At 35.6% G+C, this 17,870-nt stretch overlaps 1 protein-coding gene across 1 annotated transcript in view; it reads right to left on the bottom strand.

The window, feature by feature from the left end:
* Positions 1 to 17,870, bottom strand: part of OPHN1 (oligophrenin 1) — a 684,959-nt gene that overhangs the window by 206,429 nt on the left and 460,660 nt on the right. Inside the window, exons 16-18 of the mRNA XM_022561083.3 lie at positions 13,123 to 13,207; positions 8,229 to 8,287; positions 6,964 to 7,069 (exon numbers count right to left, since the gene is read on the bottom strand). Of these exons, the coding sequence (XP_022416791.1) occupies positions 6,964 to 7,069; positions 8,229 to 8,287; positions 13,123 to 13,207 (250 nt within the window). The remainder of the gene's footprint in view (positions 1 to 6,963; positions 7,070 to 8,228; positions 8,288 to 13,122; positions 13,208 to 17,870) is intronic.

The following is a 17,870-nucleotide window of genomic DNA, read 5'->3' as shown; positions in this document are numbered from 1 at the left end:
TATCCCATCAGAAGGTAGATAAGGTCAGTTTGTATCATTATTAGTGATGCTAAATTTGATCAATTAATTAAGGTGGTATTTGCCAGATAACTTCATTGTAAAGATATAGTTTCCATTTGTAATTAGTAAGTAATCTGTGGGTAATACTTTGAAACTATATGAATATCTTGTTCCTGAAAAATCTTTTATTCAGTGGTTTTGATCCACACCTGAAACAGGGTGCTGAGGTTGCAAACTTGTAGTTTTTCTTTTTGTTTTCTTTCTTAAGTGTAGTTGATTTACAATATTAGTTTTAGGTGTACAACATAGTGATTCAATATCTTTATAGATTATACTCCATCCAAAGTTATAAAATATTGGCTATATTCCCTGTGCTGTACAATATATCCTTGTAGCTTATTTATTTTATAAATAGTACTTTGTACCTTAGTCCTCTACCACTATCTTACCCCTCTCCACTTCCCTCTCCCCACTGGTAACCACTAGTTTGTTCTCTACACCTGTGAGCCTGTTTCTGTTTTACTATGTACATTCGTTTGTTTTAGTTTTTAGATTCCACATATAAGTGACAACATACAGTACTTGTCTTTCTCTGCCTGACTTATTTCCTTAGCATAATACCCTCCAAGTCTATCCATGTTGTTGCAAATGGCAAAATTTCATTCCTTTTATGGCTGAGTAATATTCCATTGTATGTATATATACCAGCTGCTTTATCAATTCATCTGTTGATGGACACTTAGGCTTCTACATCTTGGCTTTTGTAAATAATGCTGCTATGAACACTGGGGTGCATGTATATTTTTGAATTAGTGTTTTGTTTTCTTTGTATATATACCCAGGAGTGGATTATATGGTAATTCTAGTTTTTGTTTTCTGAGGAACCTCCAAATATTTTCCATAGTGGCTGCACCGATTTACATTCTCACCAGCAGCATACTAGGGTTCCTTTTTGATGACATTCTTTTTGTTTGTTTGTTTGTTTAGCAAGAAGAAAAGAGTTTTATTTATCACTATGGATGATAAATGAAACAATGAGTAAATAAAATTATACTTTTAATATTGATTTACAGTATTTCAAATATCTCTGGGTGTTTATATTTAATCTACGTATCCATTCAGACTTCTTAAAATTATTTTCATGAGCTAACGATCCACACAGAATTTAAAAATTCACAGTATCCTTCAATTTTGTTTATTTTATTAAAATCCAGTCCTCGATCTAATTGCATTTCTTTTCTTCTTTAAAATATAAATAGTGGCACTTAAAATAACACTAACAATTGCAACAGATCCAACCACTGACAATACCAAGGTAGAAATGTTAACTCTGGGATTTGGATGACTTTCACCACGACTGGTGATCTGCTTGAGAAATAAACAAAGCTACTTGTGTAAAGTTGGATACTTTTGATGTCAAATTGCTTTTATCCACATTTTGAATGGCAATGAATATGTGGGTTGCATTTTCTTCTGAGATATTTCCTGGTTTGAATGCAAAGGTTTCCTTGGAGTTGGCCTCATTTGGTAGCAGATCAGTAGTGTTTACTTGCAGAGCATGGTCAAAATTATCCCTTAGCTCCAGAATGTTTCCACTTATTCTTATGATATACTGTTGAACTTAGGGGAAAAAGTTACAAATTATGTAGGAACTGGAGCATCCATTTAAAATTCCTTTTTATTAATTTTTCTCAAAAATATTTAGTTATGTCAGGCTTATACTCATATCCAAAGCCTTATTTATTTTTCTATAAAAGTTGAATTCTGATTTTGAAACTCTGCCAAATGCTACCTTCTCTGTATGAAAAGTGGTAGCAGGTTATAATGTGTCACATTTGATTGATTCAAAACATGAGATTATAAAATTAATACTTTTCTGAGCTATCAATTAAAAATTATTTTCCTCTTACTCATCCTTACACCCTTGCTTTTGCAATGACTACCTTTCACTTAATCAATGCTGCATGACACTTTGTCCTTACCGTTTACAACATCAAAAGCATCTGGTGCTGTCCATGTTTTTTTAATAATTTTAATTGTAGTATAGTTGCTTTACAGTGTTGTGTTAGTTTCTGCTGTGCATCAAACTGAATCAGCTATACGTATACATAGATCCCCTCTTTTTTGGATTTCCTTCCCATTTGGTCACCACAGAGCAGTGAGTGGAGTTCCCTGTGCTACATAGTAGGTTCTCATTAGTTATCTACTTTATACATAGTAGTGTATATATGTCAGTCCCAATCTCCCAATTCATCCCACCCCCCCCATGACAGTCATTCTGACAGGTGTGAGGTAATACCTCAATGTGGTTTTGTTTGCTTTCTCTGATTATTAGCAATGTTGAGCATCTTTTCATGTGTCTGGTGATCTGTATGCCTTTGTTGGAAAAATATCTATTCATGTCTTCCCATTTTTTAATCGAGTTGTTTTTTCAATATTGAGTTGCATGAGCTGATCATATACTTTAGATATTAACCCCTTATTGGTCATATCTTTTACAAATATTTTCTCCAATTTGGTAGAATGTCTTTTTATTTTGTCAATGGTTTCCTTCACTGTGTGAAAGGTTATATGTTTAATCAGGTCCCATTTTTTTTTGTTCTTTTTTTTTTTTTGCTTTTGTTTACTTTGCCTTAGGAAACAGATCAAAAAAACCATTGCTACAATTTATGTCAAAGAGTGTCTTGCCTATGTTTCACTCTAAGAATTTTATAGTATCTGCTCTTACATTTAGGTCTTTGATCCATTTTGAGTTTATTTTTGTGTATGGTGTTAGAGAATGTCCTAATTTCATTCTCTTACATGTTGCTGTCCAGTTTTCCCAGCACCGTTTATTGAAGAGACTGTCTTTTCTCCATTGTATATTCTTGCCTCCTTTGTCATAGATTAACTGACCATAGGTGTGTGGGTTTATTTCTGGGCTGTCTATTCTGTTCCATTGATCCATGTGTCTGTTTTTGTGCCAATAACACACTGTTTTGATTACTGTAGCTTTTTGAAAACTAGTTTTTCTAATTCTATCATTCCTCCCACACTTATTAGCTGGTATTCTTCAGTAATAAAGGGCTTTCCTTACTCTAACTACCTCCCATGGATTTTTATTTATTCAAAATGTTATTATCAAATACAGCACTCATTGTTTTTGATGTTTCGGTTGCTCCAGATGTAATCAGTGTCAGCCTTTTCAAGCAGATTCCTGAATCTTTGTGACATGACCCTATTAGTGCATGAGCTCTTCTTTGCTTACAAAAGTATACTTGATCCAAGACTCACCTTTTATTTTCCTTGCCCCAGACCTAGAATCAGCCAGTTCTCTAAGAAGATTTGGCACTTTTGAGAAGGGAATGTTATTTAGAGACAAAAGATCTGGGCACTACATGTGTTTATTGCTTTCTTGGGTAGAATCATCTCAAGACTGGTTAAGTGAATAGAAGATTTTGTTGTTTTGTTTTTAAATCATGAGTTCATATTGGCATTCTCAATTCAACTTTACCATTAGAGAATTTTTTTTTCTTTACATCTTGAATTTTGTATCCACATCTCTTTTTCTTACACCATAAACCTTGGCTTCTGATAATATTAATATATTTACTATTTTTTACTTTATCCTTATGAGATACATATACATAAAATAATTTCAAGTTATAATTATAATATTACTAGTACTAATAAACCTACTGGCTGATGCTTACAACTTTTTTTGCAGTTTTTCCTGTTTTTAGAATATATTTCATTAGCATGAATCAGAGGCTGTGTTGACAAGTTAGATGAAATAACTGTTTTCTCTGTATGACTATGCTATGAATTTGATAAACATTTACATTCATTTGATTTTTTGCATTCCATTTTAGGGTTTGTAATGTTTTCCTTTTCATTTAATTTTACTTTTTGGATACCTAAAATATTAATATGGCTCAAAAGTCAAAACCATAGAAGGAGGTGGACTCAGAGGAATCTAGCTCTCATCCTTGTCCCTTCCACCCTAGTCACCACCTATCCCCTGTAGAAAAGAAAAAAAAAAAGAGAAGCCTCAATTAAATATAGTCAGGAGACCAGAAAGGGGAGCTCTCATACCCTGCCATGATAGCAGAGCCCAACAGGAAGAAAACAGATTTTTCTTTCCTGCCAAGGACCCAAGCCAATGAAAAGCTATGGACTCTTTGTTTACTATAGCCCTCCCAACTTCCTTTTCCCCTCTATAAAAGCGTTGTCCTTCCCTTGTCAGGTGAGGACTTGCCCATTGTTTGGCATGGTTGCAGATTCCAAATTACAAATCTCTGCTCATCCCAAATAAACCCATCTTTGCTGAAGAAATATCTGGTAGTCTATTTCAGGTCAACACCTCCATAGTAACCATTTTCATTAGTTTGTTTTTATAACAGTTTTATTGAGATATATTTCATGTACCATAAAATTTACCCTTGTAAAAGGTACAATTCAATGGTTTTTAATATATTCACAGAGTTGTCCAACAATCATCACTATCTAATTCCAGAACACTTTCACCACTCCAAAAAGAAACCCTGTAACCATTAGCTGTTACTTCCCGTGTCTCAGTCCTAGGCAACTATTAACCTACATTCTGCCTCTATAGATTTGTCTTTTCTGGTCATTTCATAAAAATGGAGTAATGTAATATGTAGCCTTTTGTGTCTGGCTTCTTTCACTTAGCATAATATTTTCAAGGTTCATCCATATACTTGATTCCTTTTATGGCTGAATAATTTTCCATTGTATGTTTATACCATATTTTATTTTTTCCATTCAGCATTTGATGGTCATATGGGCTGTTTCCACCTTTGGACAACTATGGATAATGCTGCTATGAATATTTGTGTACAAGTTTTTGTACAGAAATTTGTAATGCATCTGGAAATCACTTCAAAAACAAAATTCATATTTTCCTCATTCTTTTTAATGACTATATAATACCACATTGCTTGAATATACCATGATTTACAAAACTAGTCACTTATTGTTGGGTATTTATGTTGCTTCCAATATTTTGTTACTAAAAATTACACTGCACTGACACAAACTTGTGCATATGTTGTTTTGTATTTGTGGAGCTATGTCTTCAGAGTAGATGCCTAAAAGTGGAGTTGCTGGGTTAAAGGATAATTGAAAATGCAGATTTGTTAGATATTGCCAAATTCCCGTCCTGTACGTCTGTATTTGTATTGCATTAACACCAGCAGTGTGTTGGACTCCCTGTGCCCCAAAGTCTCATAAACAGAATGTGGTCAAGCTTTAGGGTTTGCCAATAAATGGTATCTCAATGTAGGTTTAATTTGCATTTTTCTTATTACAAGTTAACTTGCACAGTTTTTCACATATTTAAGGTTATTTGTCATTCTAGTTCTGCGTTTTGTGTGTTTGTGTCTATTGTTCCTTTTGTTCTAAGGATTTTGAGGAGCAAGATTCTTCAAGTAAGGTAGATGGCCAGCCTTTTTGTGGAGGGAGGTAGGTGTCTCTCACTAACTGCTAGTAGGAGAATCTTCAACTGAATCCTTGGCTCATGTCACATACTAAGACTCTTAGAAAGTAAGAGCTGGAAGAACACTTTGAGATTAGCTATTCCAGTCCCCTCATATTGTAGATGACCAAACTGAGGCCCAGAGAGTAGGATGGACTTTCTTTAGGTTCATAGCAAATTAGCAATAAAGCTGAAATTTGAACCCAAAGTCCCTTTTCCCCGGGCAACTTCAAATTAACAACATGTGCTGATTTTTGTACTTTACGGAGATTATCATAAACAATTTTTTGGAAAGAAAATGCTTTTTAATGTTTGCTATTAGCCCAAATTACAAACATTGGCAATAAATATAAAAGCTATTGTCTTGTTAATTCTGCCTATTTGTCTGCAATATTGGCTACAGACGTATTAAAAAAAACCCCAAAACAAAAACTTAGAATGTCAGAGTTGGTCAGATCTTGGAGAGATATTATCATATCACAGGGGAACCTGAGGTCCAGAGGTACAGAGTGATCAGGATTTATTACAGCAGGAGGCAAAGAGGGCCATTTAACCTTCACTAAGGGCCTCAATTTTAGGTGTTTTGAGATATTCTCCAAATGAGGTTAAAATATCTCATCAATGCATTTATGAGTGTGCTGATAGCTTTATTTTGTTAAACACAAACACTTAAAAGGCATCACAATTTTTCTAAGCTTGTTGTCTCACTTATTTACTTTTTAATACACCAGGAGCGGTCTTAAGAGTGACCTGCCCATGGTCATCAAGAAAGCTAGTAGCAGAACTGACACTAGAACCCAGGTTTGCTGACTCCTGGACAGAGTATTTTCTGCTGCACCATACTGTTTCCTTAGAGCAGCTAGCCTTTTATGAGTCAAGTAAATTCATCTTTATTCACAACATTGAACCTTCATGCCAGGAAGCACCACAGTGGGGCACACATGCCCTTACACCCACCCATCTTAGAGCCCATCACCAGACCTACTCTCTGGAATGCTGCTATCTGTTCCTACATGCCACACCCAAGCAAAGAAGGTGACCATAATCATAACTCTCATGTCTTGAGAACGTCCTATGTGCCACGTACTTCACCTGTGTTCATTCAAATCCACACAACAGTCTTATGTGGTAGGGAATACTACTCTCATTTTATAGATGACCAAACAGGTTAAGAGAGGTTTTCCTAAGATTACACAGCTGGGATTTGAACCCACGTTTATCTGACAGCAAAGCCTGTGTTCAGCCACCATTCTACCTGGTGTTACCATTCAACTGAGACAACCCCTCAACTAAGATGCATGATGACCCTGAGAGGATATATATAAGGGTAAAGGGAAAACTGCCTTTCTCACAGAGCACTCAGACTGCCCAGGATGAAGCAGTTGGGGGCTGGGACTTAATGAGCTGACAGACAGTTTATCTGCAGTGCTACCATGTGGGCCAGCCCTCTAATAGGAACTCTTCCTGAAAACCTAGAAGTTACTTACTTGACCAAGTGTCTTATAAGAAGTTCCAGCATCTCTCTGTTCTTTTCCGGTAGCTTATATACCAAGGAATGAATAGCTCCCAGCCGATAATCCAGGTTGTCAGACTCTGAGAGAGAACAGAGAGATAGTTTTGCCTTCTGGGCAACTGGATCAAGCAAACTCTCATACATATACACACAGGCACACACACACACGTGCACATGTGCACACAGACACAATCAGAGACACATAGAGTCAAATAGATGGAAAGAGAGAGATATATAGACACAGGGACACAATGACAAAGAGAGACCAAGAAACAGACACTGAAAGAAAGAGAGGGAGGGAGAGAGACTGACTAAAAGATAAAAACATAGATTGAAAACAAAGAAATAGGCCTAGAAAGATGAAGAATTAGAAGAGAGAAGAGAAAAGAAATATGAGTAGAGAAGACAAGACTGTCTCAGAGCAAGTCAGAATTCTGGATACAGCAGGTTGCTCCTAAAGTTCCACATGTAAATTTCCAGCTGGAATCCCTTGCCCACCCACTTTCCTTGTGGAACTAGGAGGTATGCTTCTGCCTCTGGGTTCCTATGAAAATCACTGAGAGACCTCAGAGTAAAGATCAAAGCTCTCTTGCCTCAACAAATATTCATTATGAAGACAAATCCCCTGAATCATTTTCCTGAATACCATACAAGGCATAATGCAGAAGAGTCACATCAAGGTAGGGAGGGATACTCATACAGTGGCCTCAGTCAAAACTTTTAATGCTTCTTCAGCTGCCAACTTTTTAAGTGATTCTATATGCCTTATTTCCTATGTACCCTTCCACCCTCACCATTGGTCTTATCATCTAAAAAAATGTGATGCTAGCACTAAAAGATTAGGAATAATAATTCACAATACAATTGAAAAGCATTTGAAAAGGCAAAGTGCTGAAAAAATGCTGAAATAGTAACTGTAATGGAAACATTTTGCTGTCGCCTGGCAATGTGAGCCATCTTGTTCTGATGTAAGAGGCAAAATCAATCAATAAAATCCTCAGACCTGTCATATCCCTCGTTAGCCAGTTTTCTCCAATTCACTCAACCAACATTGATTTATGAAAAATAATACAACACTTGAGTTAGCAAGTAAGAATACTCTCATTTGACAGTGGACAAAATCTGTGTATATGTTTGTTTTTTCCCTCACTTTCCCTCAAGCAGTCTTCTAGCCTTGTTGCTGTAAATATTACTTAGAAGCGAGGACAACACAATTAACTAAGTAACATAAATACTTACTGGCAGCAGAGACCAGCTCTTTGTGAAGTCTATAGGTCATGACAGGTTCAGAAAGATTCCTGAAATTAATGAAAACTGTAAGTTCCTTTGGGGAGGGAGTAGCAAGGCCTTAGATGCGCAGTTCTGTGAGCAGCAAGGCTGAAGTTTCTGAGCTCCACAGATTAATGACTACATACATTTCTCTCTTCATCTGAAACTTTGTCAGAGGAATCCTAGTTGCTAGTAATTTGACAGAAGACCTATAAAAGTATGAGCTGAGACCTTGTGCAGGGTCTCCAATTAGTTCCCCAAAGTGAAAATAGGCACAAATCAGTCCTGCAAAATTCCAAAGTGGACCCACTATGAATGCTACTATGAAGTCCTTACAGTTGGATAGTTCCTCAGTTTCCAAAGTGCTTTTATATCTGTCCTCCCATTTGATCCTTCCAAAGATCCTGTGAGGTGAAGCAGTAATTCAAATACCCATTTAATGGAGAAGGAAATTGAGCCTCAAATAGGTTTCTTTATTTAGTCAAAAAATATTGGCTGAGGGACTTCCCTGGCGGTCCAGTGGTTAACACTCCATACTTCCACTGCAGGGGGAATGGGTTCAACCCCTGGTTGGGGAACTAAGATCCCGCTTGCTGTGTGGTGCAGCCAAAAAAAAAAAAAAAACGTTGGCTGAGCACCTACTTGTGACTGGCATTGTGCCAGGTATTGGTGATCCAGATGAATTAGACATAGTCTAAACCTCCAAGGAGCTAATAGTCTAGTTGAGGAGAGTTCCACATACAAAATGTAGGTGATGCATGGCTCAGAGGAAGGAAGTAATACACTAATAATAATAATAACAAACTATCCACTGTTCTAAGTGGTTTATATATATTTACTCACTTAATTCTCATGACAACCCTGTAAGGTAGATATTGTTATTATCTCCACTTTATAGATAAGGAAACTGAGCTTCAGAAAAGTTAAATAGTTCATCCTAGACCACACAATTAGTAAGTGGCAGAATTTAGCAGTCTGTCTCAAGTCCATGTTCTTAATCACTACTTTATACTGCTTGCCACTGCTATTATTGTAGTAATCTAGGTGAGAAATAATAAAGGCCTAAACAAAAATAGTGCCATTAGGGATAGAAAGAAAATGTGAGGAGAGTCATTTGAAAGACATTAAAGACAGAGCTTCAATAATTGCATATGTTGGTGACGGAGAGAGTAATCTGGTTTGGGTGATTGAATAGATTAGAAATTGATTGAGAGGGAAGTGGAGATGCTATGTCAGAAGGGTTTCTGGGATAGCCAAAGGCAGATGTTTATTAGGAAGATGGATGGAGTGCCTTTCTAGATCTGAGAAGTAGATGTGGAAATCATGAGCCTAGGAGGGTGATTAGAACCATGAGAACAGATACCACTGCTCAAGGAAAGATGACAAACTGGCAGCCAACAGCTACATGAGACCTTTCAACAATTCTTCCCTGTCCAGAGTAGTGTGTAAAAAGTAAATGGAATTGAATGAGTCATCAGAATACGAAAAAATTGTATATTACACATAAAAGTCAATATTGTCTGCCTCTATTGAAAAACTGAAAGATCTGTCTATATTGGGTCCATATGGTTATTTGTGGAAGTAAAGAATATTGCTGTTTATATATAAACAAAGGGATTGCTATGCAAGTAAAGGTTTTATATGCAACATGTTTAACATAAAAGCAGTCTACTTCAGTCATTTTCATGTCCTGGCTCTTGTGGATATTTGAATTTTCCATCCCCTCAGTGTAGTAAAAAGAGAGGAAAGCCCTAGGAAATACCAGGTAGAAAGTCCATAAAAGGGACTTCTAAAAATTGTCAAAGAGGTGAGAGAAAATCCAAAAGCAATGGATTAGCAGAATCGAAAAGAAGAAAGTTTCAAGGAGGGCTTGTTAACAGCTTCAAATGCTACAAAGAGGTCAAATAAGGTAAAGGCTGACAATTGTCCATTGTGTTTAGAACTGAGGGAATCACTGGTGACCTTGGCAAGAGCAGCTTCAGTAGAGCAGAGGGGGCGGGAGTCAGACTGCAGTGGGTTAAGGAGTAAACAGGGACATTAAGAAGCAGAGACAGGGATTGTATATTACTTCATACACTGAAGCTAGATTGGGAAGGGGTGAAATATCTCACTAGGCAATCTCATCTAAGCTCCTGACTCCAATTATCATCTACACTGTTGATGATTCTCAATTTTTTAGCTCGAGCCCAGAATTCTTGAGTTTCATTCCTATATATTTCCTATATATCAAATTGCCTACTTAAAATTCTTGTCCTAATTTCTTCAAAGACACCCAAATTTGACATATCCAAAACCTAACTTGTCATATCCCTCAAATTTAGTCATTTTCTTATGTTTCCCAAATCAGTAAATGTATGACCATCATTTGGTTGTATGGGCGGGAAATGTGGAAGCCATTCTTTTATCTCCCTCTCCTCCATCTTCATATCCAAGTTTACTCCCTAAATCTCTTGAATATGCTTATTTCTATCTATCCCCACCGCTACTCCCTAGTCCACACAGAAGCATCATCTCTTTCCGGGACCACAGCAATAGCTTGCTAATTGGCTTCCACCTCTACTTATTTTGCCTCTCTCTAATCTCATCTCTCTATGTTTTTATCAAAATGCAAATCTCATCATATAACCTCCTGCTTAAAAATCTTTCAATATATTCTCATTCCTTTTAATATAAATTCATACCCCAATTCTTAAAATGCCCTAAAAGCCCTTGTATGATCTGGCCCCTACATATCTCTCCCTCCCTGTCTACACTCAATACTCCACGTAAACTGGTACATATAGTTTCTTAAAAGGGTCTTCCTCTTGCTTCAAGGTCTTTGCATATGAAGTTATTTCTGTCTGGAAATGCCTCCCTCCATCCCCAGTTGACTCCAAGTTATAATTCAAACATCATTCCAAACTAAAAACCAGAATAAGTTAGGCCTTCCTATTATATGACTGCATAGCACCTTGCACTTTTCCTTCAGAGAACTTATCATAGCACATTATATTTGTATAATTATTTGTCTTTTGTCTGTCCACTTCACTGGACTATAACCTTTTTAAGGTCATATCTACTCACAACTGTATGGCTACTGCCAGACACCATGCTAGGCATAGAGTAGGTCAGGAAATGTTTACTGAATGGTTTAGTGAACAGTAGAATAAATGAATGCAAAGAGATGTGTAATGTTGGAGCATATTTACATGCTGAGAGGAAAAAGCCTGTTGAATGAGAGAGGGTAAAGATACAGAAGAGAGAAGGGATGTTTTTTACAGTAATTTTCTAGAAGTGTTGGAGACAAGGGGTGAGTTAGGTGCCTAGAACACAGATGGAGGAAGTCCACTATGAAAATACTGACACATTTAAGAAATCTAAAGGGTGTTGACTGGCTAGTACATATTAAATGTTCATGGATAAGACACTTAAGAACAAATATCTCTTATTGGGGGTACAGGCCACTCAAACTTTCAGGCTCGATCTTCTCATCTTTCAAAAGAGCTACACTGCTTGTCACGGGATAAGCTGGGAAAGACGTAATGTGGGAGGGACTTACTCTATATAAATCTCTGAAAAAACTAACTCCTTTTAAGGAGGCTAGAGACACAGAGTTATTTACTTGCATTATTCTCATCATCACGAGTCTCCTGAAAGTATGCATAGCAGATTGCTCTGTCTTTCTTAAATTACCCAAGCAACTACAAGAAGGCCACAGCTCCTGGGCAGTGGGGAACAGGGGAATAAGGTGTTCCAATACCAGTGGCCTTATAAGTCAGAGATACTTAGGTTCAAATAATATGAGCCATGATCATGAATATTACTTAATGGGGGAGGGATATGATTTAATTTCTTCATCTGTAAAATGAGTATGGTAACACCTACCTTATAAGATTATTGTGAGAAAAAAAACAATGATATTGTCAACGTAAGCAACTAGAACACAGCCTAGCACAGAATAAACCCTCCAACACCAGTGCTTTTCTTCTTCGGCATATGCAGGAGAAATACCCCTGGAAAGAGCATTCATGTTTACTTAAAGTTCTAAGATGATGCTACAGCAGAAGGTCATTTAATAGCAATATCTGGGACCCAATCTATTTTGGATTAATGACATTTCCCATAGCTAGAGTACCTATCTTAATGTCTAAAGAGTACAGTAATTGAAAAGAAGACATTTTACCACATAAAGTATGGTGCATACATGGGACATAGAAAATGGTAAGAAATGAATGACTTTAAAAAGTGCATATGTCACAAATATTTTTACGTAATATAAATCTATGCCAATAAACTGAATGATACATTCATCATCATTGTGCATCCCCAAATTTTGCTTGTAAGTTAATTTTTTTCCCGACTGCCATCACTTCATTCAGTTCTAACATTTTTATGGTTGTAGTTTTTTGGTTTTTATTTCCATTTTAACAAAAGACATACAAATACACAAATTATGTTTGTGTAAATGCAATTTAATGTTTCAAAATGGTTATTATCCACCAAAACATGTTAACAACCTTGAAATGTCACAACTCTTGATTTTACTTATGAGCCCATTTGTGACATCACCCTATCTATGCACAATGGCAAAACTTCAATTATTTTAAGGGCGTGATTTTTAAATAATCTTTTTTAAAGCCAATTTTCTTCAAAAAAGCCATATTTCAATAACTATTCTATTATTTTAATGCTTCCCTCGCTTAAATTCCCAAATTTTAAAAAGTCTCCGAATGTACATTCTTCTTTGACAGAAATTTTTTTCACTATTTTTTTCTTTAGCAATCCTATCCAACCTCCCAAAATTGGGACCACATTAACTCCAATCTCCATCCAGAAATATTTCATCAACTCTGAAAAGGAATGTTCCAAATCATATCAGATATACCTGAGGTAGAATTTCAAGGAGCTGGTGATTGTCTTAATGTCCCAGTCACTATTATGAAAATCAACATCTCCTGGACATTTAGGATCTATTTGAGAAGAAAAAAATGAGAAAAAAGTTAACATTCCACAAGATCTTACATTTTATCTTACATTTAAAGTGCATTAATTAAAAGATGGTTACTCTAACCAGTTTTCAAAAGATGAAAACTTTACAACAAACATGTTTTTGAGGTCTCAAAAATTCCCTTATATTCCAGCTAGGGAAAGGAGCTTGGAAGCCACCTCTTTCATTCACACAATAAGAAAAAAAAATGGAACAAACTGAAAGTCAACTCCTCTTAGTTCCATCAGAGAACTGAGGTCATAGGGCAAACTGAATAAACACACAGGCACATACAGAGAATCAAAACTTATAGAGCAGAAGCCCAAGGTTAGAAAACTCCTTGGGAAACAGTACAGGGCTAGGAAAACCCAATCTGTAACTGGCAAATTGCTAGTGGCTCAGTGTGGACAAGATTGAGAGTTAAAAATTTTAAGCAGGCCCAGTCCTAGGAGACTCCCAAGTTTTTGTGAGTTTTACCTCCAGGAGCCCTATCAGGTTCTCACAGTGAAGATCTGAGAAAAATTCCCTCATGTTACTGTAATTCTGAGAAGGGGATAAGAAAATTAGCCATTTAAAAACATGCACAGAGCATTTCATTCTTCTTAATAAGGCCTACCCTCAAGAGAAACTACTTTACCAGAGCTTAACTGACCTGGGAAGGGGGAAATTTCCCAATTCCAGAAATGAAATCCCTTCCTGTCTCTTCTAAGGGAGAAAACTGAAACAAAACTGAGAAATGCTTGTGAAAGTCACAGGCCAGAAGCACAGGTTCACTAAAATACTGACACATAACTGTAGAATTGTAGAACACTACCCCTGCCCTCACACCTTACCACCATATCAACAGGCTTCCTGGATAATAACAAGGGAATATGACTAAAAGAATTATTCTTCTCAGACAATATTTAAGAAGTCTCTAGGGAAAACAAAAGACAAGAGAGGAAATAAAAACAAGGACACCAGAGGTAAGTTTAGCCCCTGAGACCTACAGTTACAGCAACCAAAAAACACAAGCTAAACTCTAGCCAGATAAATAAAACCTCATGCTAAAGACCCATTTACCTCAGTTCCTTTTACCCATAATGTCCGGCTTGCAACAAAAATTACAAGAAAACACTAAAAGACAAAAAAAGTTTCAAGAAACACAGAAAGCATCATAATAAGACTCAGATATGGCAGATACTTTATAATTATCAAACTAGGAATTTAAAACAACTATGATTAATATACCAAGGACCATAATGGGTAAAGTGGACAACATTACAAAAAGGAGTTGGATTAATGTAAGCAGAGAGATAGAAGCCTTAAGAAAGAATCAAAAGGAAATTTTAGAAATCAGAAACACCATAACAGAATGAAGAATTCCTTTGATGGACACAGGTGAGAAAATAATCAGTGAACTTGAAGATATGTCAGTATAAACTTCCAAAAATAAAATGCAATGAGGAAAAAAAAGAAAGAAAGAAAAAAACAGAAGAGAATATCCGAAAACTGTGGGACAATAACAAAAGGTGTAACATACATGCAATGGGAATACTAGAAGGAGAAGAAAGAGAAAAAGGAACAGCAGAAACATCTTAAGCAATGATGACTGAGAATTTCTGAAAACTAATAATAAACACAAAACCACAAATCCAGGAATCTTGGAAAACACCAATCAGGATATATATCAAAAGAATCTACACCTAGGCATACCACAATCAAACTGAGTAAAACCAAAGACAAAATCTTGATAGAAGCCAGAAGAAAAAACACCTTACTGAAGGAAGAGCACAATAAGAATTATTCCACCTTTTCTCAAGGAACCATGTAAACAAGAAGAGAGTGGAATGAAATATTTAAAGTGTTAAAAGGAAAAAAAAGACCAGCCTGAAAGAAAGAAATTACCTTTCAAAGGTGAATGAGAAATAAATACTTTCTCAAAAAAACAAAAGACAAGAGAGGAAATAAAAACAAGGACAATTGTTTGATCTACAAATCTACAATTTGAGAAAATTTGTCACCAGTAGATCTCCCTTGCAAGAGATGTTAAAAGAAGTTCTTCACAGAGAAACCTATAGGTCAATAATTCATATTTACATAAAGAAATGAAGAGTATTAGAGGAGGAATAAATGAAGGTAAACAAAACACTATTACTCTTATTATTAACTGGTCTAAGAGATAAAAGTTTAAAATAATAGCAACAATGTATTCAGTGATTATAGCTTATGGAAAGTGAAATGAATGACAAAAATGTTATAAGGGATTAAAGAGAGGAATTAGAAACATTCTGTTATAAAGTACTGGCACTAACAGTGTAGTGGTATGGTATTATTTGAAAGAGGACTTGGATAAATTGTAAATGTATGCTGCAAATGTAAGGGCAACCACTAAAAATGAGTTTTAAAAAAGTATAATTTATACGTTAACAGAATAGAAAAAATAGAATCATAAAAAATACTCAGTTAAACCCAGAGAAGGCAGAAAAAGAGTGGAAAATGAAAAGAGAAATGAAGAACAAGGACCATGACCAGAAAAATGTAGCAAGTATGGTAGGTATTAATCCAACTATATCAATAATCACTTTAAATGTCAATGGTATAAATACACCAATGAAAATACACAGACTGTCAGAGTGTATTATAAAATAAGACTTAATTATATATTATCTACAAGAAACCGACTTCAAATATAAAGAGACATATAGATTAAAAAAGGGACGGAGAACCATATACCACGCTAACATTAATCAAAAACAAAGCTGAGGTAGCTCTATTCATTTCAAACAAAGCAGACTTCAGATCAAGGAAATTATCAGGGATAAAGAGGGCCATTAAATAGAAGGATTAATTCTCCAAGGATACATACCTATCCTTAAAAGATATGCATCCAACAAAAAAGCACTGAAACATGTGCTTTTCAACACCCCTTTATTGGTAATTGACAGATACAACGGTTAAAAAATCAGTAAGTAATTGAACTGAACAGCATCATCAATCAGCTGGATTTAATTGACATTTATAGACTACTTCATCCAACAAAAGCGAATACACATTCTTCTAAAGTTCATATAGAACATTCATTAAGATAGACCACATTCTGGGCCATAAAACAGACCTTAATAAATTCAAAAGAATAAAACCTTACACCAATATGAAATTAAACTAGAAAGAAATAACAGTAATATAATATTCAATGAAATCCCTATCAAAATACAAATGGCATTTTCCACAAAAGTAGAACAAATAATTCTAAAATTTGTATGGAAACACAAGACCCCAAATAGCCAAAACAAACCTCAGAAAGAAGTACAGAAGTAGACGTATCACATGTCCTGAATTCAAACTATACTACAAAGCTACAGTAATAAAAATAGTATGGTACTGGCACAAAAACAGTCCCATAGATCAATGGAACAGCATAGAGCATCCAGAAATAAACCCATGCTTATATAGTAAATTAACCTACGACAAAGGAGGCAAGAATATACCATGGGGAGAAGACCCTCTTTCCAATAAATGGTTTGGGAAAACTGGACAGCTAGTTACATGCAGAAGAATCAAACTGGACTACTTTCTCATGCCACATACAAAAATAAACTCAAAATGAATTAAACGCTTAAATACAAGACCAGAAACCATAAAACACCTAGAAGAAAACATAAGTGGTAGGCTCTTTGATATCAGTCTTAGTAATATTTTTTGGAATATGTCTCCTCAGGCAAGGAAAATAAAAGCAAAAAAAAAGTGAGACTACATCAACTTACAAAGCTTTTGCACAGCAAAGGAAACTATCAACAAAATGAAAAGCCACCTTACTGAATGCAAGAAGATATTTGCAAATGATATATCCAACAAGAATATATATATATATGTATACACACACACACATATACAACACACACACACACACAACAAGGATATATACAAGGATAATATATATATATTATATTCAAAATATAAAAAAGAAATCATATAATTCCACTTCAAAGAAACCAACAACACAATTTTAAAAATGACAGAGGACATGAATAGAGATTTTTCCAAAGAAGATACACAGATAGATAGCCACAGGCGCATGAAAAGATGTTCAAAATCATTAGGGAAATGCAAATCAAAACTACAATGAGCTAACACCTCACATCTGTCAGAATGGCTATTATCAAAAAGACAAGAAATAATAAGTGTTGGTGAAGATGTGGAGAAAAGAACACTCATTCACTGTTGGTAGGAATGTACACTGGTGCAGCCCCTATGGAAAGCAATATGAAGATTCCTTAAAAAATTGAAAATAAAACTACCATAAAATCCAGAAACTCCACTCTGGGTATTTATGCGAAGAAAATGAAAACACTAATTTGAAAAGATATATGCACCCATATGTTAGGTTCAACCTAAGTGTCCATCGACAAATGAATGGATAAGGAATATATGGTATATACACACAGTGGAATATTACTCAGCCATAAAAAAGAATGAAATCTTGCTACTTGTCACAGCATGGGTGGACCTAGGGGGTATTATGCTAAGTGAAATAAGTCAGACAGAGTAAGACAAATACTGTATGATTTCACTTACATGTGGAATCTAAAAAAAACAAAACAAACGTGAAAACATAACCAAACAGAGTCATAGATAAAGAGAATAAACAGGTGGTTGTCAGTGGA

Source organism: Delphinapterus leucas, chromosome X (assembly GCF_059928025.1).
Source record: "Delphinapterus leucas isolate spDelLeu-1000000601 "Yukka" chromosome X, BTC_Dleu_Yukka2, whole genome shotgun sequence".
NCBI classification, from domain to species: Eukaryota; Metazoa; Chordata; class Mammalia; order Artiodactyla; family Monodontidae; genus Delphinapterus; species Delphinapterus leucas.
This window is presented reverse-complemented; position numbering and strand designations above follow the sequence as displayed.